This window comes from Sceloporus occidentalis, unplaced genomic scaffold, assembly GCF_023333645.1.
Source record: "Sceloporus occidentalis isolate IW3139 unplaced genomic scaffold, rSceOcc1.0.p SCAF_1, whole genome shotgun sequence".
Taxonomy (NCBI): Eukaryota; Metazoa; Chordata; class Lepidosauria; order Squamata; family Phrynosomatidae; genus Sceloporus; species Sceloporus occidentalis.
In genome coordinates, this window is record NW_028316981.1 from 301345017 (window position 1) to 301362825 (window position 17809).

General features: G+C 42.1%; 1 protein-coding gene across 3 annotated transcripts in view; it reads right to left on the reverse strand.

The window, feature by feature from the left end:
- WDR7 (WD repeat domain 7) overlaps window positions 1-17809 on the reverse strand; it is a 333095-nt gene that overhangs the window by 250598 nt on the left and 64688 nt on the right. For all 3 annotated transcript variants that reach the window (XM_089497268.1, XM_089497272.1, XM_089497267.1), the window contains exon 14: window positions 13643-13857. In XM_089497268.1, the coding sequence (XP_089353394.1) occupies window positions 13643-13857 (215 nt within the window). The remainder of the gene's footprint in view (window positions 1-13642; window positions 13858-17809) is intronic.

Genomic DNA, 17809 nt, shown 5'->3' on the forward strand with positions numbered 1-17809 from the left:
TTCTCGCTGATTTTAAGCAGGGCCAAAATCTATACAGTCAGTCCTTCTTATACGCTGATGTTTTATACACGGATTCAAGCATCCATGGTTTGAAAATGTTCCAAAAAAGTATAAATTTCAAATATCAAACCTTGATTTTCCATTTTTATAAGGGACACCATTTTGCTATGTCATTATATTTAATGGGGCTTGAACTTCCACAGATTTTGTTATCCACGGGGGATCTTGGAACCAAACCCCAGTGTATAACAAGGGTCCATTGTATAACCTATTCTGGGATTGCAAAAAACTGCACTGTTTTATGAACACTGGCTATAAAATCCATGAAAAACATATTAACAAAAATGTGGATCTCTGATGCCCTCTGCTGTCCTTCTGCTAAATCTATTAAAGACAGTCATTTGTCCAAATAATATAGGGTTGGGGAGTGGGGTAAAGATGGTTTTTTTAAAAAAAAAAACTTGTGGTTTTTTTGTTTGTTTGTTTAAACTAGATTTTTTGTTGTTGTTTAAACTAGTCTCCCCTCCCATTAATGTATAGGATTACATATATATGGGACTAAATCAGAAAATAAAGTGGCAAAATACAGTTCAGATGTTTTGGCCACTAGCTTAAACGATAACTCTTCTTAAAAAATGCTCTTTTAAAGCAAGTTGTTTTGGTTGTATAATATTAATTAAAGGATTTATTTGTGAATGGCATTTCTTGCACTATAAAATAAAGTGATTAAAAAGAAGCAACCGACACTGGATAATGATCTAACAATAAACAAGTGCCAATAAATTGTTCTAATTAAAATGACTAAATTCAAACAGGAGGAAATTCTAGAGATGTGCTCTTCTTAGGGTTGCCATAACCCTCCTGCCGGCGGGACATTCCCGGTTTTTCACCACTAGGGGGCGTCCCTGCACGGTTTCCTCCTTGACTCAGCTTTGTCCCGGTTTGAGGAGGTTGCCAGACTCAGGAAGAGCCTTCAGGAGGTGAGGAGGAGGAGGAGGCGTTGCCTGGGGGCAGAGCCTCTTGCCAGCAGTCTGGCCCTTTGGGGCCTGCGGTGGAAGGGAGGAGGCTGCGATGATGAGGAAAAGCAGGGGCTCCTCTGGATGGTCCTGGCCACTTCCCTTGGCTCCATCCCTCCTCCTTCTCCTCCTCTTCCTCTTCCTCCTGCTTTCAGAGCAGCCACAGCCGAGGTGAGCTGCTCATTCACACTCCCTGGCTTTTCTCTCCCCCCGCCCTGCACTTTGAGACCCCTTTAACTGCCAAAGCTCAATGCTCTGGAATTCTGGTGTCTGTGAGGCATTTGGCCTTCTCTGTCAGAGAGCTCTGGTGCCACAATAAACTACAATTCCCAGGATTCCATAGCACTGAGCCCTGGCAGTCCAAGCAGTGTGTTTTGGACACAGAGATCCTCCAAATGAATCCAGTCCCTAGCTTTTATATCTCTCTCACACACTGCAGGAATAATAACCCGCTTTGAGACTGCTTTAACTCAGTGCTAGGGAATCCTGGGAATGCTAGTGTTTGGGAGACATTGAGACTTCTCTGTCAGTGATGGCTCTGAGGCCACAATAGACTACAATTCCCAGGATTCCCCAGCACTGAGCAGTCTCAAACTGGACCATTTCCTCAGTGTGGATGCACCTGGGGAGGAATTCTGGGCACTGCAGTTCAACTACGTTTGGAGGGTTATGGGACTCCCTGTCAGAGATAGCTCTGGGGCCACAGTGTACTACAATTCCCAGCATTCCCCAGCACTAACCCAGGACAGTTAAGTCACTCTCAAACTGGATTATTTCCTCAGTGTGGATGCAGCTTTGGTGAGGAACTCTGGGCATTTCAGTCCAGCATTGTTTATTTCTGCAGTGTGTTTTGGACCAGAGACAAGGTGACCAGGCATCCTCCTCCTTTTCCAGGACATGTCCTCTTCTGTCAAATTTCAAAATGTCCTCCGTTTCGATCATGGATAAGAAGCATGGATTTATAATTACATGGGTGTTTTAGGCTTTTATTTTTGGCCATGTCCTACATTTGTTGCTTGGGTGCCCTACATTTTGAGGTGAGGGCATTGGTCACCTTGGTCAGAGAGCTTTCCAGGGGTTAACTGCCATTCTGCTGTGGTGCTGGAACAAACCACCATTCCCAGAATTCCACAGCATTCAGCCGAGGCAGTTAAAGTGGTCTCAAACCAGATTATTTCTCCAGTGTAGATGCAGCCCAAGCCTTTTGCCTCTCTTATGCCTGAGATTTCAAAGCCCAGCCCTGGCACCACAACAAACTACAAATCCCAGGATTCCATAGGATGGAGTGATGAGAGTGAAAGCAGTGTGGCAACAGCCTAAGTGTGCTTAATGCAGTTCTTAACATGGTGCACCTCTTGCCTACAGAGTCTCACAAGACTTTTTTGTTTAACTACTTGTACCCATTAACTCCATTTCATGTCTTCTTTATTTAGTGGGGAGGAATACAGACAAAACAAGTCAAAATGAAGAAAAACCAAAGTCCCTTGACCAAGTACACACTTCTGAGAAGTATAGTTGGTGCATGACACCTGAAACTGAGGGCAAATCCACTTTTTAACCATGTTTGATATGCATAGCCATGTTAACCCATGTTCAGTGTTAAACCCAAAGGGTTTGGTTGTGGAATAAGCCTCTGAAATATGCAAGAGGCAATGTTAAAATAAAGCCATGTTCAATGCCCAAATGTGCTGTTTGGAATGGGGGGGGGGGGGGGGGGGTGGCCAGAAAGGGAAGTACATTTCTGCGATCTGTCTAGGAATAATGCCAAATGTCATAGAATCATAGAATCGTAGAGCTGGAAGAGACCACTAGGGCCATCCAGTCCAACCCCCTGCCATGCAGGAAATCCAATTCAAAGCATCCCTGACAGATGGCCATCCAGCCTCTGTTTAAAGACCTCCAAGGAAGGAGACTCTATCACCCTCCGAGGGAGTGCATTCCACTGTCGAACAGCCCTTACTGTCAGGAAGTTCCTCCTAATGTTCAGGTGGAATCTCTTTTCCTGTAGCTTGCATCCATTGTTCCGGGTCCTGTTCTCTGCAGCAGCAGAAAACAAGCTTGCTCCCTCTTCAATATGACATCCTTTCAAATATTTAAACAGGGCTATCATATCACCTCTTAACCTTCTTTTCTCCAGGCTAAACATCCCCAGCTCCCTAAGTCGTTCCTCATAGGGCATGGTTTCCAGACCCTTCACCATTTTTGTCGCCCTCCTTTGGACACACTCCAGTTTCTCAATGTCCTTTCTGAATTGTGGTGCCCAGAACTGGACACAATATTCTAGGTGGGGCCTGACCAGAGCAGAATACAGTGGCACTATTACTTCTCTTGATCTAGACACTATACTTTTATTGATGCAGCCTAAAATAGCATTGGCCTTTTTAGCTGCCGCATCACACTGTTCACTCATGTTCAACTTGTGGTCTACTTGGACTCCTAGATCCCTTTCACATGTAGTTTCATTCAGCCAGGTGTCACCCATCCTATATCTGTGCATTTTATTTTTCCGCCCTAAGTACAATACCTTACATTTTTCTGTGTTGAATTTCATTTTGTTAGCTTTGGCCCAGCTTTCTAGTCTATTCAGGTCATTTTGAATCTTGATCCTGTCCTCTGGGGTATTAGCTATTCCCCCTAATTTGGTGTCATCTGCAAATTTGATAAGTATGCTCCCAATTCTGTCATCCAGGTCATTGATAAAGATGTTGAATAGCACTGGGCCCAGGACAGAGCCCTGTGGGACCCCACTGGTCACTTCTCTCCAGGATGAAAAGGAGCCATTGTTGAGCACCCTTTGGGTTCGGCCGGTCAACCAATTACAGATCCATGTAACAGTTCCTTTGTCTAGCCCACATTTTACAAGCTTGTTTGCAAGTATGTCATGGGAAACCTTGTCAAAGGCCTTAGTGAAATCAAGATATACTATATCCACAGCATTCGCTTCATCTACCAAGCTGGTAATTTTATCAAAGAAAGAGATTAGGTTTGTCTGGCATGACTTGTTTCTCTGAAACCCATGTTGACTTTTTGTCCTCCATTTTGACCATGCCTAAGAAACATGCATTTATATTAACATTTCTAAAAAAAGCATCAATTTTTTCGTGTGCCCTCCATTTTTTAAAAATGTGTCCTACATTTGAAAATGTTGTCCTGCATTTGTCCTACATTTGTCCCGGTTTGGAGGTCCTGACTTATGGCAACCCTTGCTCATCTGTTACAATTTGTTATTAATGTAGGGTAATTCAACAAGAATAGTTTAAAAACAAGTAAGAACAACTTTACTTTGGCATCATAATTTCTGAATCACCCTGTATGTAGTCATTCAGTGGGGTGGGAGTGGATTACTTCTCTATAAATGTAAATTGTCTAGTCATGTTTGACTGTAGAGGCAATGTTCATCTCCGTTACTAAGGTGAGGGAGCCAGCGTTGTCAAAAAAAGACTCTGATGGTCATGTGGCCAGTATGACTGTATGGAACGCTGTTACCTTCCCACCACAGTCCATATTTATCTACTTGAACTTTTACATGTTTTTGAACTGCTAGGTTGGCAGAAGCTGGGATGAGTGATGGAAGCTCACCCCATATAACGTCCTGGGTCAAGAGTCAATGTTAATTTATCTTAATCCCAAATACAGAGCCTTGGATTTGTTGATGATGCTGCCAATTCTGACACCATTCTTGTAGATGTTATAGCCATCAAAACACTACTTTGAAAGTCAATAGTCTTAACAAGGTTTTCTTAATTGGCTCAAATGGTGGAACTGTCAATCTGTTCAACGCTAGATTTCAGTTTCATGTTGGAAGCCTCTGTATAGTTGGCGGAACTTTTAAAGTCACTCCTCTTAAAAATCTTTTACTGTGAGAATGAAATGATGATGCTTCACCTTCACGCTTAATTATTGTGCCCAATACAGCAACCTGCTGTTTTAAGGTATTTGGCCACAAACCTTTATCAACTCACCCTTGTAAAAAGGGTAATATGTCCTTTTATTTGTATTGCATTTATGTCTGTCTATTTGTGTGTGCACGCGTACACTGTGTGCCTTCAAATTTCCAGCTCATGGCAACCCTAAGGTGAACCTAACATGGGTTTTCTTGCCAAGAGTTGTTTAGAGTATGTTTGCCATTGCCTTCCCTTGAAGCTGAGAGCATGTGACTTGCCCAAGGTCACCAGTGGCTTTCGTGGCCAAGCGGGAATTGAATCCTGGTCTCCAGAGTCATAGTCCAATGCTCAAACCACTACGCCATGCTGGCTCTCTATTTATGTCTACTTGTGCGATTCACAGCAATTGGAAAACACTTTCCATGTCATACTATATATTCTTTGAGTTGATGGGGTTTTTTGGCCCAGTACAGACCGCCCAAAAAGGGTGGTCTGCTGACGCCTAGTTTTCTGCTGGGGGAAAACACAGAGTATAAACAGCGCGGCTTCCTGTCAGCGGAAAAAACCCGCAAAAAGCGGATTCTTTTTTGCCGCAGCAGCGGTGTAATGATTGCACCAGTGGCGCACTTGTTACGTAAGTGCTGTGCGGCGCATGCAGACGCCGCATGGCACTTACATAACAATGGTGGCTCCCATGTAAACCGGGCACTGCCACTGTTACGCCCTCATCACGTGCAAGGGTTGCAAGGCATGTGGGCGCTCTGCCCACCAGGCAACCCTCACACGTGACAAGGGTGCTTTAAAGGCCCATCTGTACTGGGCCTTAGATAACAATATAGTCTCCATCACCGAACCTATATAACCACTGTTTTAAATTTTCCTTTCATTGTCCAAGCAGTCAGACCCAACCATTCGGGATTTTGATGAATAAAAGGGTCCTGTTGTGAAAGATCTGGTCAACTTGGAAGATGCCAGTAATCTTTTTTCTTCTCAACAAATGCAAATGAGAAATCTCCCAGCAGACAATGAGCGGACGCTAATCCTCATTTGCAGACCCTCCCACCCTGAGGCCTGCCATTAGCAACAGAACAAAACACATGCAAATCACTCCTGCCTTTCCAGATCACACAATATATATACCCAAGTCCTTTCCAGGCAAGCATTCTCTGAAGATGCCAGCCACAAATGCTGGTGAAACGTCAGGAAGAAACTCTTCTAGAACAGGGCCATATAGCCCAAAAAAACCACAAAAAACTTTTTTTTCTTCTCTCTTTCCCTCTCTCTCTCTCTTTTGACATTCTGACCAACAACAAAAGCCATGGACATTTTGGCCAGTAAGGTGCTGCTAGCACCGCTGTGGTCATAGAATCATAGAGTTGGAAGAGACCACAAGGGCCATCCAGTCCAACCCCCTGCCATGCAGGAACTCTCAATCAAAGCATACTCAACAGATGGCAATCCAGCCTTTGTTTAAAGACCTCCAAGGAAAGAGACTCCACCACTCTCTGAGGGAGTGTGTTGCACTGTCGAACAGCCCTTACTATCAGGAAGTTCCTCCTAAAGTTGAGGTGGAATCTTTTTCCTGCAGTCTGCATCCATTGTTCCAGGTCCTATTCTCTGGGGCAGCAGAAAACAAGCTTGCTCCCTCCTCGATATGACATCCCATCAAATATTTCAACAGGGCTATCATACTGTATCACTTCTTAACCTTCTCTTCTCCAGGCTAAACATACCCAGCTCCCTAAGGCATTCCTCATAAGACATGGTTTCCAGACCCTTCACCATTTTAGTCGTCCTCCTTTGGACACACTCCAGTTTTTCAACATCCTTTTTGAATTGTGGTGCCGGCTCTCTTCTCTTCTCCTGCTTGGGCATTAGAAGAGTTAGAGGATTGCATTCTGAATACAGAAAGACAGTTTAAGGACCGGGGTATTAATTCAGCAGGTATATGTTTCATGCAGATGGTTGAGCGCCTTGCCTTAAGAATGCTTAATGGGAATTTATTATTTGATCCTTGGGGTGAGTATACTTATATCTCAGCAAAAGGCAGCTCGACCATCGATTATGTACTGGTTTCTGACACTTTTGTAAATCGGGTAGTTAGCTTTTCAGTAGGAACAAGATTAGATGGTGATCATCTTCCTCTTTCCTTTTTGTTTAAGATTCCCCTGAATATACATTCTCAGACGCAACCATCCTTTACTGATTCAGTTATGGTAATTAGACAGAATAGGCTATGGTGGACCGAAACCCTCCACGAAAAGACTTCAGTTCTTCTCAATTCACCTATATGCCTGGGTTTTAAAAACCAAATTACCGTATCACAAGAAGTGCAACATGCTATAGAGAACTACTCCCAGCTCCTTAGGACTTTGACCCCCCTGTTGACTCCTATAGAGAAGAAACCAAGTAACTTTAAAGGTAGAAGAATGGCCCCTTGGTTTGATAAGACTTGCGCTGAAGCTAGAACTCACTTAAAAAATATGTATATCCAATACAGGAGAGACAATTGCCAGTTTTTGCCCCAATCGTATTTTACCACCAGAAAACAGTATAAACGACTTCTAGCAAGGAAAAAGAGGGAGGCTATTCAAAAACAGTGGTCATCATTAATAAACTTCTCCTTACAAAAAAATACTAAACTTTTTTGGGCCACAGTAACGGGGATGTTAGGAAACACTGGTGGCTCCCCCTCCTGTAACATTCCCATTAATGTCTGGGAAGATTACTTTGCCACACTTTATAGTGACTCCAGGGAACAAACCTCTGATGCTTCCAACTTGTTCAATCGACTTTCCCATGATTGCTCGAATATTCCACAATGGCCCCCCGTATCCCAAGAAGAACTAAAATCTCTTATCACCCAGATTAAATCTGGAAAAGCCCCAGGGCCCGACTTAATTCTGCCGGAGCTTCTGAAAGTCAATATTTCTTGGTGGGCTCCTCTTCTTGCTTCCCTCTTCACTCTTATTAATCAAACGGCCCAAATTCCTTCAAGTTGGTTAAACGCAGTTATAATCCCTATCTATAAGAAGGGTTCTAGAAATGATCCATCTAATTATCGACCCATAAGCTTACTCTCAGTTGTGGGCAAACTTTATGGCCGTTTCCTCAATAACCGCCTCGCAGAATGGATAGATAGTGAGAATATTATAGGTAACGAACAAATTGGTTTTAGGAAAGGCAAAACAACTCTCGACCACTGTTTGGTTTTAAACCACCTGGCTGAGAAATATTCTACTTCCCAAAGCAAAGGACTATACGCGGCATTTATTGATCTGAAATCTGCATTCGATTCTATTCCGAGAGAAAGGCTGTGGATAAAACTTTTTGCCTCTTCTATTGATAGGAGACTACTTTGGTTAATTATGAATCTATATAGAGATACAACTATACAGGTGAGATGTGGCACTCAGGGTAATTTCACGAAATCTATCCCCACTCAAAAAGGTGTGCGTCAAGGTTGCATTTTGGCACCCTTATTATTTAACCTTTATCTTAATGATCTCTCTGCTTCCATTTCCGCGGAAGCACGCCACTCTCCTAAACTAGCCTCTGTTAGTATTCCTTTACTTTTGTATGCAGATGATGCAGTTCTCCTTTCCTTTTCGGAAATAGACTTGAAACATATCTTGAGAGTTTTTGGAAGTTATTGTGAAGATAACGGCCTGATCATCAATTATAGTAAAACAAAAATTATGGTTTTCTCAAGAAAAAAGACTCGATCCAGGTGGATTCTAAATGGACATAGGTTAGAACAAGTTAACACTTTTAGGTATTTAGGAATAACTTTTCAAGCATCTCTTGGCTGGACATCCCAGAGTTCAGTAGCTGTTCAATCAGCAAATAATAGTGCCAAAGCCCTAATCCGATTCTTTTATACTAAAGGAGGCCAATTTTTACCTGCAGCCTTGAAGGTGTTTCAGGCCAAGGTTATACCACAATTGTTATTTGGAATACCCATCTGGATCCAAGGTTTCTCTGTAAAATTAGAACAGGTCTTTTCCGTTTATCTTCGCAAATTATTTGGAGTACCTAATTGCGTCCCTTCAGCTGCTTTACGACTTGAAGCGGGCTGCCACTCTGTGGAATGCTCTGCTTGGACGTGGACTTTAAAGTACTGGTTGAAACTCTTTTATGCGGGCCCTGACTCAGGTCTCTGGCATCTTATACGGAAAGACAATTATACCTCCCTATGGTCTAAAAATATCCAGGAGAAATTGCTGAGATTGGGTTTCTCAAATAGTTTTTTAATGTCACAAGACCTTTCGAGAGCCCAGCAGATTATGATACGCCGCATAAGAGATATTGATACTCAATATTCTTTATCTTCTGCTTGTACCACCTGCTCTCCCATTAGCCTAGGGCTACAGTTTAACTCAGAGAAGGAGGCATTTTATCTGCAAAACCTAACTATTCCAAAGTACCGAGCTGTGTTCTCTAAAGCCAGATTTAATGTAATTCCTTCAGCACTTCTAGAGGGTCGGTTCAAGGGAATCCCTTACCATGAACGGGTTTGTCCCTGTGGTGATGGTTCTATTGAGTCGTTAGAACACGTTTTATTCTTTTGTACCTTCTATAAAGACGAGAGGGCAAGATTAATCTCTCCCCTCCTGCTCAAGTCTCCAGGCAGATCGAACAGTTGGTATATGGAATACCTGCTGAACGATACTGAGAAAAGTAAAACGGAAATAGTGGCTAAGTTTCTTTGTTCGGCTGTTAAAACACGCAAGACTATGAGTCAACATAATTGAACAGCTTGGCCTTTTGCAACTTGCACTTATCTAGGCTCTGTGCCTAAGGCCTTGTATTATACACTTTTTTTTTTTTCCTCCTTTTAGAGCTTTTCAGTTAAAATAAATATAAATTTCTATCCTTTGCACAGGTTATGAATATATATTCCATGATTTTATTTTTAAAAGTCCATGTATTTTGATGTTTTTAATGTTTTAAACACTTTAAATGCTCTATATGTTTTATATTTTTATATATATTCTGATGTTGATGGCTTGTTGGCTGAAATAAATTACTGATTGATTGATTGAGAATTGTGGTGCCAAGAACTGGACACAATATTCCAGGTGGGGCCTGACTAAAACAGAATAGAGTGGCACTATTACTTCCCTTGATCTAGACTCTATACTTTTATTGATGCAGCCTAAAATCGCATTGGCCTTGTTAGCTGCCACATCTCACTGTTAATTCATGTCCAACCTGTGGTCTACTTGGACTCCCAGATCCCTTTCACATGTAATCTCATTCAGCCAGGTATCCCCCATCCTATATCTGTGCATTTCATTTTTCCGCCCTACATGCAGTACCTTACATTTCTCCGTGTTGAATTTCATTTTGTTAGCTTTGGCCCAGCTTTCTAGTCTATTCAAGTCATTTTGAATTTTGATCCTATTCTCTGGTGTATTAGTTACTCCTCCTAATTTGGTGTCATCTGCAAATTTGATAAGTATGCCCCCAATTCTGTCACACAAGTCATTGATAAAGATGTTGAATAACACTGGGCCCAGGGCAGAGCCCTGTGGGACCCCACTGGTCACTTCTCTCCAGGATGAAAGGTTCTTTCCTTACAAATTTTGCCAATATTCTTTGTATTATTAGTATCGGATGGAAAGCATACAAGATTCCCTGAGGTCATGGCAACTCAGTGCATTGTGTTCTTCTGAACCTTTGCTTCCATCATGAGAAAAGTTCCTTTTTAGTTTGACTTATTCATGCCTGTAGCAAATTTCAGTTTATAATAATAATAATATAATAATAAAATTTTATTTCTATACCGCTGTTCCAAAGATCACAGCGGTGTATAGCAAGATAAAAACAGATAAAAACATCACAACCCCCTTCCCCAACAATATCACAAATAGCAATAAAAACATTTACAAACAGTACAATACAATAATAACCATACAAGTGGTTGTGTAGAATGGAATACAACGAAACACTGCAGGGGGAAGCATAACAAGGCTCACGGTGGGAAAGCCTGGCGGAACAAATAAGTCTTCAGGTTCTTCTTGAAGACATCAAGGGAGGTGGAAGTACGGAGCTCGTTGGGGAGGGAGTTCCAGAGCTGTGGGGCTGCAACAGAGAAAGCCCTCCGAGATCACACATACCTAACATCAGGAACTCTTAAAAGATGTTTCTCACCCAATCTGAGAGTGCGGAGCAGATTGTATGGGGAGAGGCGGTCCTCCAAGTACTCTGGGCCCAAGCCAAAATGGCCCTAAGTTGTCATATAGACTGTTGACTATTTCCTGTATCGGGAACTGTTTCCCCTGCGAGATCTTGTATCTGGTTAAATACCGGTAATCAACCTCTAAATTTAATGTGCCTTTTAGGTAGACTGCTGTTAATTGAATTTGTCATTCTTTCTGCCCACCACAGAACTAGATCAGCTTTTCTCATTAGCAGTGTCAATCTGGCTCCTCCTTGTTTGCAAATATAGGCCCTTATTGTTATACTGTCCATTGTTATCTGGACATTTTGATGTTTCACTACTCATTCCAATACTTGCCTAATGAACTGCCTTCAGTTATAGGTAATTTATATTTCTTCTCAGATCCATTCCTGCCCAGTTTCACTAGACAGAACAGCCTTTGCCTTGTGCTCCCCAACCAGACTTGCATTCATTTTCACTACTGTTCACTCTTGTGTGCGAACAGAACACCTCCTGACAGGCTATTCCCTTGATTCCACCACTGTAAATCCTCTTTTGCTACTGAAGCTAGATAGTGAAGATTGTGAGCAATTGACATTTGGTGTGCTCTTAAATGTTCTTGCAGCCTTCTTGCACGCAATTTCACTCACAGTACCAACTGTACTGTTGATATTAATAAACACATCACTATTGCCAACTGCAATGCCCATTGACTTTTTGTCCTGAAGAAACGTTATCTCCTCCCTTATTTCTTATTTCCTTTCCTGAGAAAAAAACATGCTTCCTTTCTCTGAAGATGCCAGCCACAGCTGCTGGCAAAACCTTGAGAATAAACTCTTCTAGAACACGGCCTCGTGGCCCAAAAAATCCACACATAAAAAAAAAAAAAACCTATGGATGCTGGCCATGAAAGCCTTCAACTTCACATGCTCCCTTTCCTCATATGTATTTGAGCTCCCAAATGAACAAGAGTATTTGCTGGAATCAATAAGTATTTTTGAAATTTATAAGAAAATCACAATTCTGAAGTATTTGTACAGTCTGTTCTGTACCAAATTGTACCTTGTTTCTGCATCCAGCTTTCAGAAGGATGTTGTCCAAGTAAATGAAAAGTTAAATACCTTTCCCCCTGAGATATACTATCAAAAGCACTAATACCTTTGCAAACACCCTTGGTGCTGATACCAGACTAAAAGGGAGAGGTGTGAATGGAAAATGAGACTGTTGGAATTGAAAACTCAGGTACTGTCTACAGTTTGAAGCCATAGGTATATGAAAATATACCTCTTTAAATCTATCGAAAACATCCAATCGTTGATTGTTCCTCGTCGTCTGAAGGGTTTCTATTTTGGAATGGAAAGATATCTGCTTTCTGCTCTCTGTGCAGAAACCATTTTGTACCCCACAGTTACAACCTTTATTACCCACTTGTCTTCCCACAGAAAACCAAACTGCAGAAGCATTCCCCCTACCAAAATCTTAGTCTTATCAGAACTATCAACAATCACTTCTATTGGGTTGGTTTGCCCCTCTTTTTGCTTTGTTGGCAGACCAGTCTCTTTTGGTTGACATCTACTCTACCACACTGTGGTCTTCCATACCTAAAATCACTCTGTCTCAAAACTTCTACCACATCGAAAGGAATGGAAAAGTCCTCTATTCTTCATTCTATTTTCCTCTTTTGTACTGATGATATTACTTGTTTTTATCCTTACATTCTATTAATATCTTTTCTAAAGCCTTTTCTCCAAAAAGAAATTGCCCAGTAAAAGACATATAGGCCATATTTGACCTGATCTGCTTCCAACTGCCTCAACCAGATTGATCATCTAGCTACTGTTGTAGCAATTATACTACAATCTGCAAAAGCAGCTGAATCATGAGCCACATCTGCAACAAACTGCAGAGCTTTCTGATTTTTTGAACTGCTCTTATTAAAACATGTTTATCAATTTCTGTGGTCTCTCATTTATCTTGTGTCCACAATACCGCCACTCTTGCAAACACTGAGACAGCAACTGAAGATCCAGTTGCCAATGTGGATGCCTCACGTGATCTTTCCAGCGCCTCCTCCATTCCCATGCACATCCATATCTCTTAGATTTGTAGCTCCTTCCTTAGGAGCTATAGTGTGAGAAATCAATACAGAAATTGAGGCATCAGCCAGTGGGACTTTAAGGTACTCCATGCCACCTTTCTTATAGGTGTTCTATGGAACAAAATAATGACCAAAATCCAGACTACAGTATCTGCTTCTTATGCAAGATACTGAATTCACCTATGAGAGAAGACAGGTTTAGCTTTTGACATAAATCAAAGGCTGATAAGTAAAGGAGGAAAGGGGATGGAGATTAAACACTCCATTGAGGCATATTACTATAGTCAAAGCAAAATTTGGCTAGGAAGAAGGGAATAGGATGGCACATGAATGTACTGTATGTCTGCAGCCATAGCCATGGGTTCTTTGCAAAACACAGGTACTTCCTTCGTACAGAAAATGTGACAATGCCAGGTCATTTCAGGAAGAAATATGAATGAGATGCAATTGAACAGATTGTTTAAGGGAGAAAACTTACTTTGTCAGATGAATCGGAAGCGAGGAGGTTTGTGGCAAGAGTCTGAAGTTTTTGGTGGGCCATATTCTTTAGTGCAGCAAGGCTGCGCCTGGTCATTGCCTGTTTTAAGTTGACAGCAGGATGACTAAGGGAATCAACTGCAGCAGGCACAGCCTCATCACAAGCATTTAGGATCTCAACAGCTGTTATTCCCATTACACAGCGGTCAAGTGCACCTTGAAAAGATACAGGGAAACTATGAAGAACACTTGCTATAATAGAAATAAATTTAAATTTTACAAAATTTGCAACTCAGTGATGTTCTATCACCATTTCATAGAGGAGTAAGTTAACTTCTCTGCATTCAGGAACTTGTCATGGGCTCTTCCAAAATAACCCATTGTAAAAACTAGAATATGAAGGAACTATAATCTCTTAAGCAACTACTATACTACTATGTAAATACTGTATATATATTCTAGAATCTAGTCCACTGAAGCAATTCGCCCATGTAACATCAGTGTTATGTGTCATAATGGTGCAAAAGAACCCATTGGGTCCATGTATCTAATCAAATCCTACTTTTGCCATATTTGTTACAGTGCCAGAACTGTTTTGGAATTGAAAAATAATTATATGGAGATCAAAATGATAATAACATGCTTAGCCAAGACATTTTATGTATTTTAAATAATAGAATTCTACTACACTTGCAAATGTCACAGTTGTAAAGTGTAAGGAATGAGGAGATCAGAAAAATAACCTAGAAAACTGGCAGCTTGGCAATGCATATAATAGGAGTTGGGATAAGACTGACAACTGTATACCATCCTATCCTTGGGAACATTTCATTCAGACTTGGAAAACCACAATTTGCATATGTTGACTAGACTGCCCTGCTAACCCTGTTAATTAGTGTTCTAAAATCCACAGGTCCACAGGCCTTATTAGCTAAATAGAAGAAATAAACAGTGATGTGTTCAACTAATGTCTTTTTTAACAGAGCAAAGAAAAAAAAATGCTAAAACAAGCCCCTCTGATCAAGAAGAATATTTAATGCAAAGAATGTGAATCATTGGTTAAAAATTAACTGTGTATCAGACAAATATATTTATGAAGCTAATTCAAAGATCACAAGATAGTGGGCTATATTATTATTAACCTTTATATATAAAGCGCTGTAAATTTACACAGCGCTGTACATACAATCTTGTAATTAGGCAGTTCCCTGCCCTCAGGCTTACAATCTAAAAAGACACAACACAAAAGGAGAAGGGAGTGGTGGAGGGGAAGGGGATGAGGGCCAGCAGTTCTCTACCTCCAAGGCCTGGACCAAGGCAGATGGAATGGAGGGAGGGCTTGGCTTCTTAATGGATGGGTAAACTTCTTCCAGGGAGGCCTGTTGGGAGTTAGCTTGCCTCTCTAGTAGGATAATACATATAAAATACATAGCAATACAGGAAATGATTCAATAAAACAGGCAACAAAAGAACATCAAATAGCAAGTGACAGTTATGCAATGCCTGGGAACACTTCTCTGAACAGGATGGTCTTCAACTCCATTTTGAAGTTGGTTAATGAAGTGATGGCTCTTGCTTGCAGGAGAAGAAGGTTCCAGGAGTGAGGGGCAGTGAGTGAAAAGGGGCGAATCTGAGATGGGGCAGAGAAAATCCTCGGCTGGGACAGCAGACCTTGACTACCAGAACGGAGGGCCCTAGTGGGAAGGTGAGGAGAAATAAGGTCTGATAAGTAAGGAGGGGCCAGCCCATGGAGGGCTTTAAACGTCAACAGCAGAAGCTTGTACTGAATGCGGAAAGGGAGTGGGAGCCAGTGAAGGGATGCCAACACAGGAGAGATGTGGTCAGAGCGGTGGGCGGATGTGATAATGCGTGCAGCTGAATGCTGGACGGAGATTAAAGGACGGAGGTGAGAAAGAGGAAGCCCAGCCAGGAAGACATTACAGTAATCCAGTCGTGAGACCACTAGGGCATGGACCAGGATCTTGGCAGTAGAGGCGGAGAGATATGGTCGGATTTTGGCAATATTGTATAAGAAGAATCTACAGGCCTTGGCTGTGGTCTGGATCTGAGGGATACACGACAGAGAAGAATCAAAGATAAAACCAAGACTGCGGGCTTGCTGGACTGGTTGAATAGAAATGTTGTCCACAGAGACAGAAAAGGAGTGTTGAAGGGTGGACTTAGGAGGAAAGACAACAAGCTCCGTCTTGGAAATGTTGAGCTTCAAACGCCGATGGCGCATCCACTGTGAGACAGCCGTGAGACAAGACGAAACTTGCTGTTCAAGTCTTGGAGAAAGGTCGGGGTGGAAAGATACAGCTGGGTGTCATCGGCATACAGATGGTAGGAAAAACCAAAAGAGCTAATGAGTTTTCCTAAGGACAGTGTGTAGAGAGAAAACAGAAGGGGACCCAGAACAGAGCCCTGGGGAACTCCAACAGATAAGGGAACAGAGGATGAAGTCTGACCACCTGTGACCACTGCAAAAGATCTGCCTGACAAATAAGATCTAAACCAGTGGAGAACAGAGTCTGAGAACCCAAGGTCAGAAAGTATATCAACTAGAAGGCAGTGATCAACGGTGTCAAAGGCTGCAGACAAATCAAGAAGGATGAGAACAGAGTAAAGGCCATTAGCCTTGGCCCGTAAAAGGTCATTCGAGATCTTAGTGAGAGCTGTCTCTGTAGAATGCTGTGGGCGGAAACCAGACTGAAAGGGATTGAGGATGGAGTTGGCTTCAAGAAACTCAAGACAGCGAGAATAAACAACCCGTTACAAAACTTTAGAAAGAAAGGGAAGAAGAGAAACGATAGCTAGACAGAGAGGAGGGGTCAAGAGAAGTTTTTTTTCAGAATTGGGGAAATGAGAGCATGTTTGAAGTCCGACGGGAAGGAGCCTGTAGAGAGAGAGAGATTGAAGATATGGAGAAGCGAGGGCAGAAGAGAGAGAGCTATAGAAATTAGAAGACAAGTAGGAATTGGATCAAGAGGACAGGTTGCAAGTTTGCAAGAGTTCAGAAGTGTAGCGAGTTCATTGAAAGAAGCAGGAGGAAACACAGAAAAATTTTTAGGCAAGGGCGAAAGAAGATTATGAGCAGAAGAAGAATCGGGAGGGAATATCTCAGAGTGAATAGTGGTGATCTTTGAGATGAAGTAATTAGCAAAGTCATTGGGAGAGAATGATGAAGAGACAGGAGGAGAGGGAGGTTTAAGCGAAGTGTTGAAGGTGGAGAACAAACGCTGCGGGTGCCTCTCATTGGCAGAGATCAATGATTTGTAATAATTCTGTTTTGCCATAGAGAGGGCGCATGAGAAAGAAGAAAGAATAAATTTGTAATGAATAAAATCAACCCACTGTTTAGACTTTCTCCAAAGACTTTCGGCCGCTCTAGAGCAGGACCGGAGAAACTTGATGATGGGGGTAAGCCAGGGCTGAGGCCTAGTCTTAGAGGAAGAGGTGAGTACAGAGACAGGGGCAAAGTGGTCAAGAGTCGAGGAAAGAGTGGAGTTAAATAAAGACATTGCAGAGTCAACAGAATCCCCAAGATTTAGGGAAGAGAGAGATGAATCCAGGATCTGATCAAGATGGTTAGAGTTAACAGACCAAAGATCACGAAAACAGCTTTGAACAGTGTGACGAGGAGGTGGAGTATAAGTGAGAGCAAAGGAGATTAAGTGATGATCAGATAGTGGAAAGTCAAATGCCAGGTAGTCAGAAATGGTGCAGTTTGCAGCAAGAACTAGGTCAAGACAGTGACCAAGAGAATGAGTTGAAGAGTTGGAATGTGGTTGGAGGCCAAAAGAAGCTAGGAGAGAGTTAAAGCGAGACGTTGTTGGGTTATTGGAATCATCAACGTGGATATTAAAGTCACCTAGGATCAAAGTGGGGACTGAATCTGAAAGAAAGAATGTCAGCCATGATTCAAAGACTGAGAGGAACTGGGTAGCAGAACCAGGAGGGCAATAGATAACTGCAACCCAGAGCTGTAGAGGAGAAAAGAGTCTAATAGGATGAAACTCAAAGGAAGAGAAATGATAGCTGGGGGAAAAAGATAGAACTTGAAACTGGCAGGAGTTAGATAGCAAGATACCAACCCCTCCTCCTCGACCCTCAGGGCGGCTTGTGTGGGTGAAGGAGAGACCACCAAAAGAAAGGGCAGCGTTGGTAG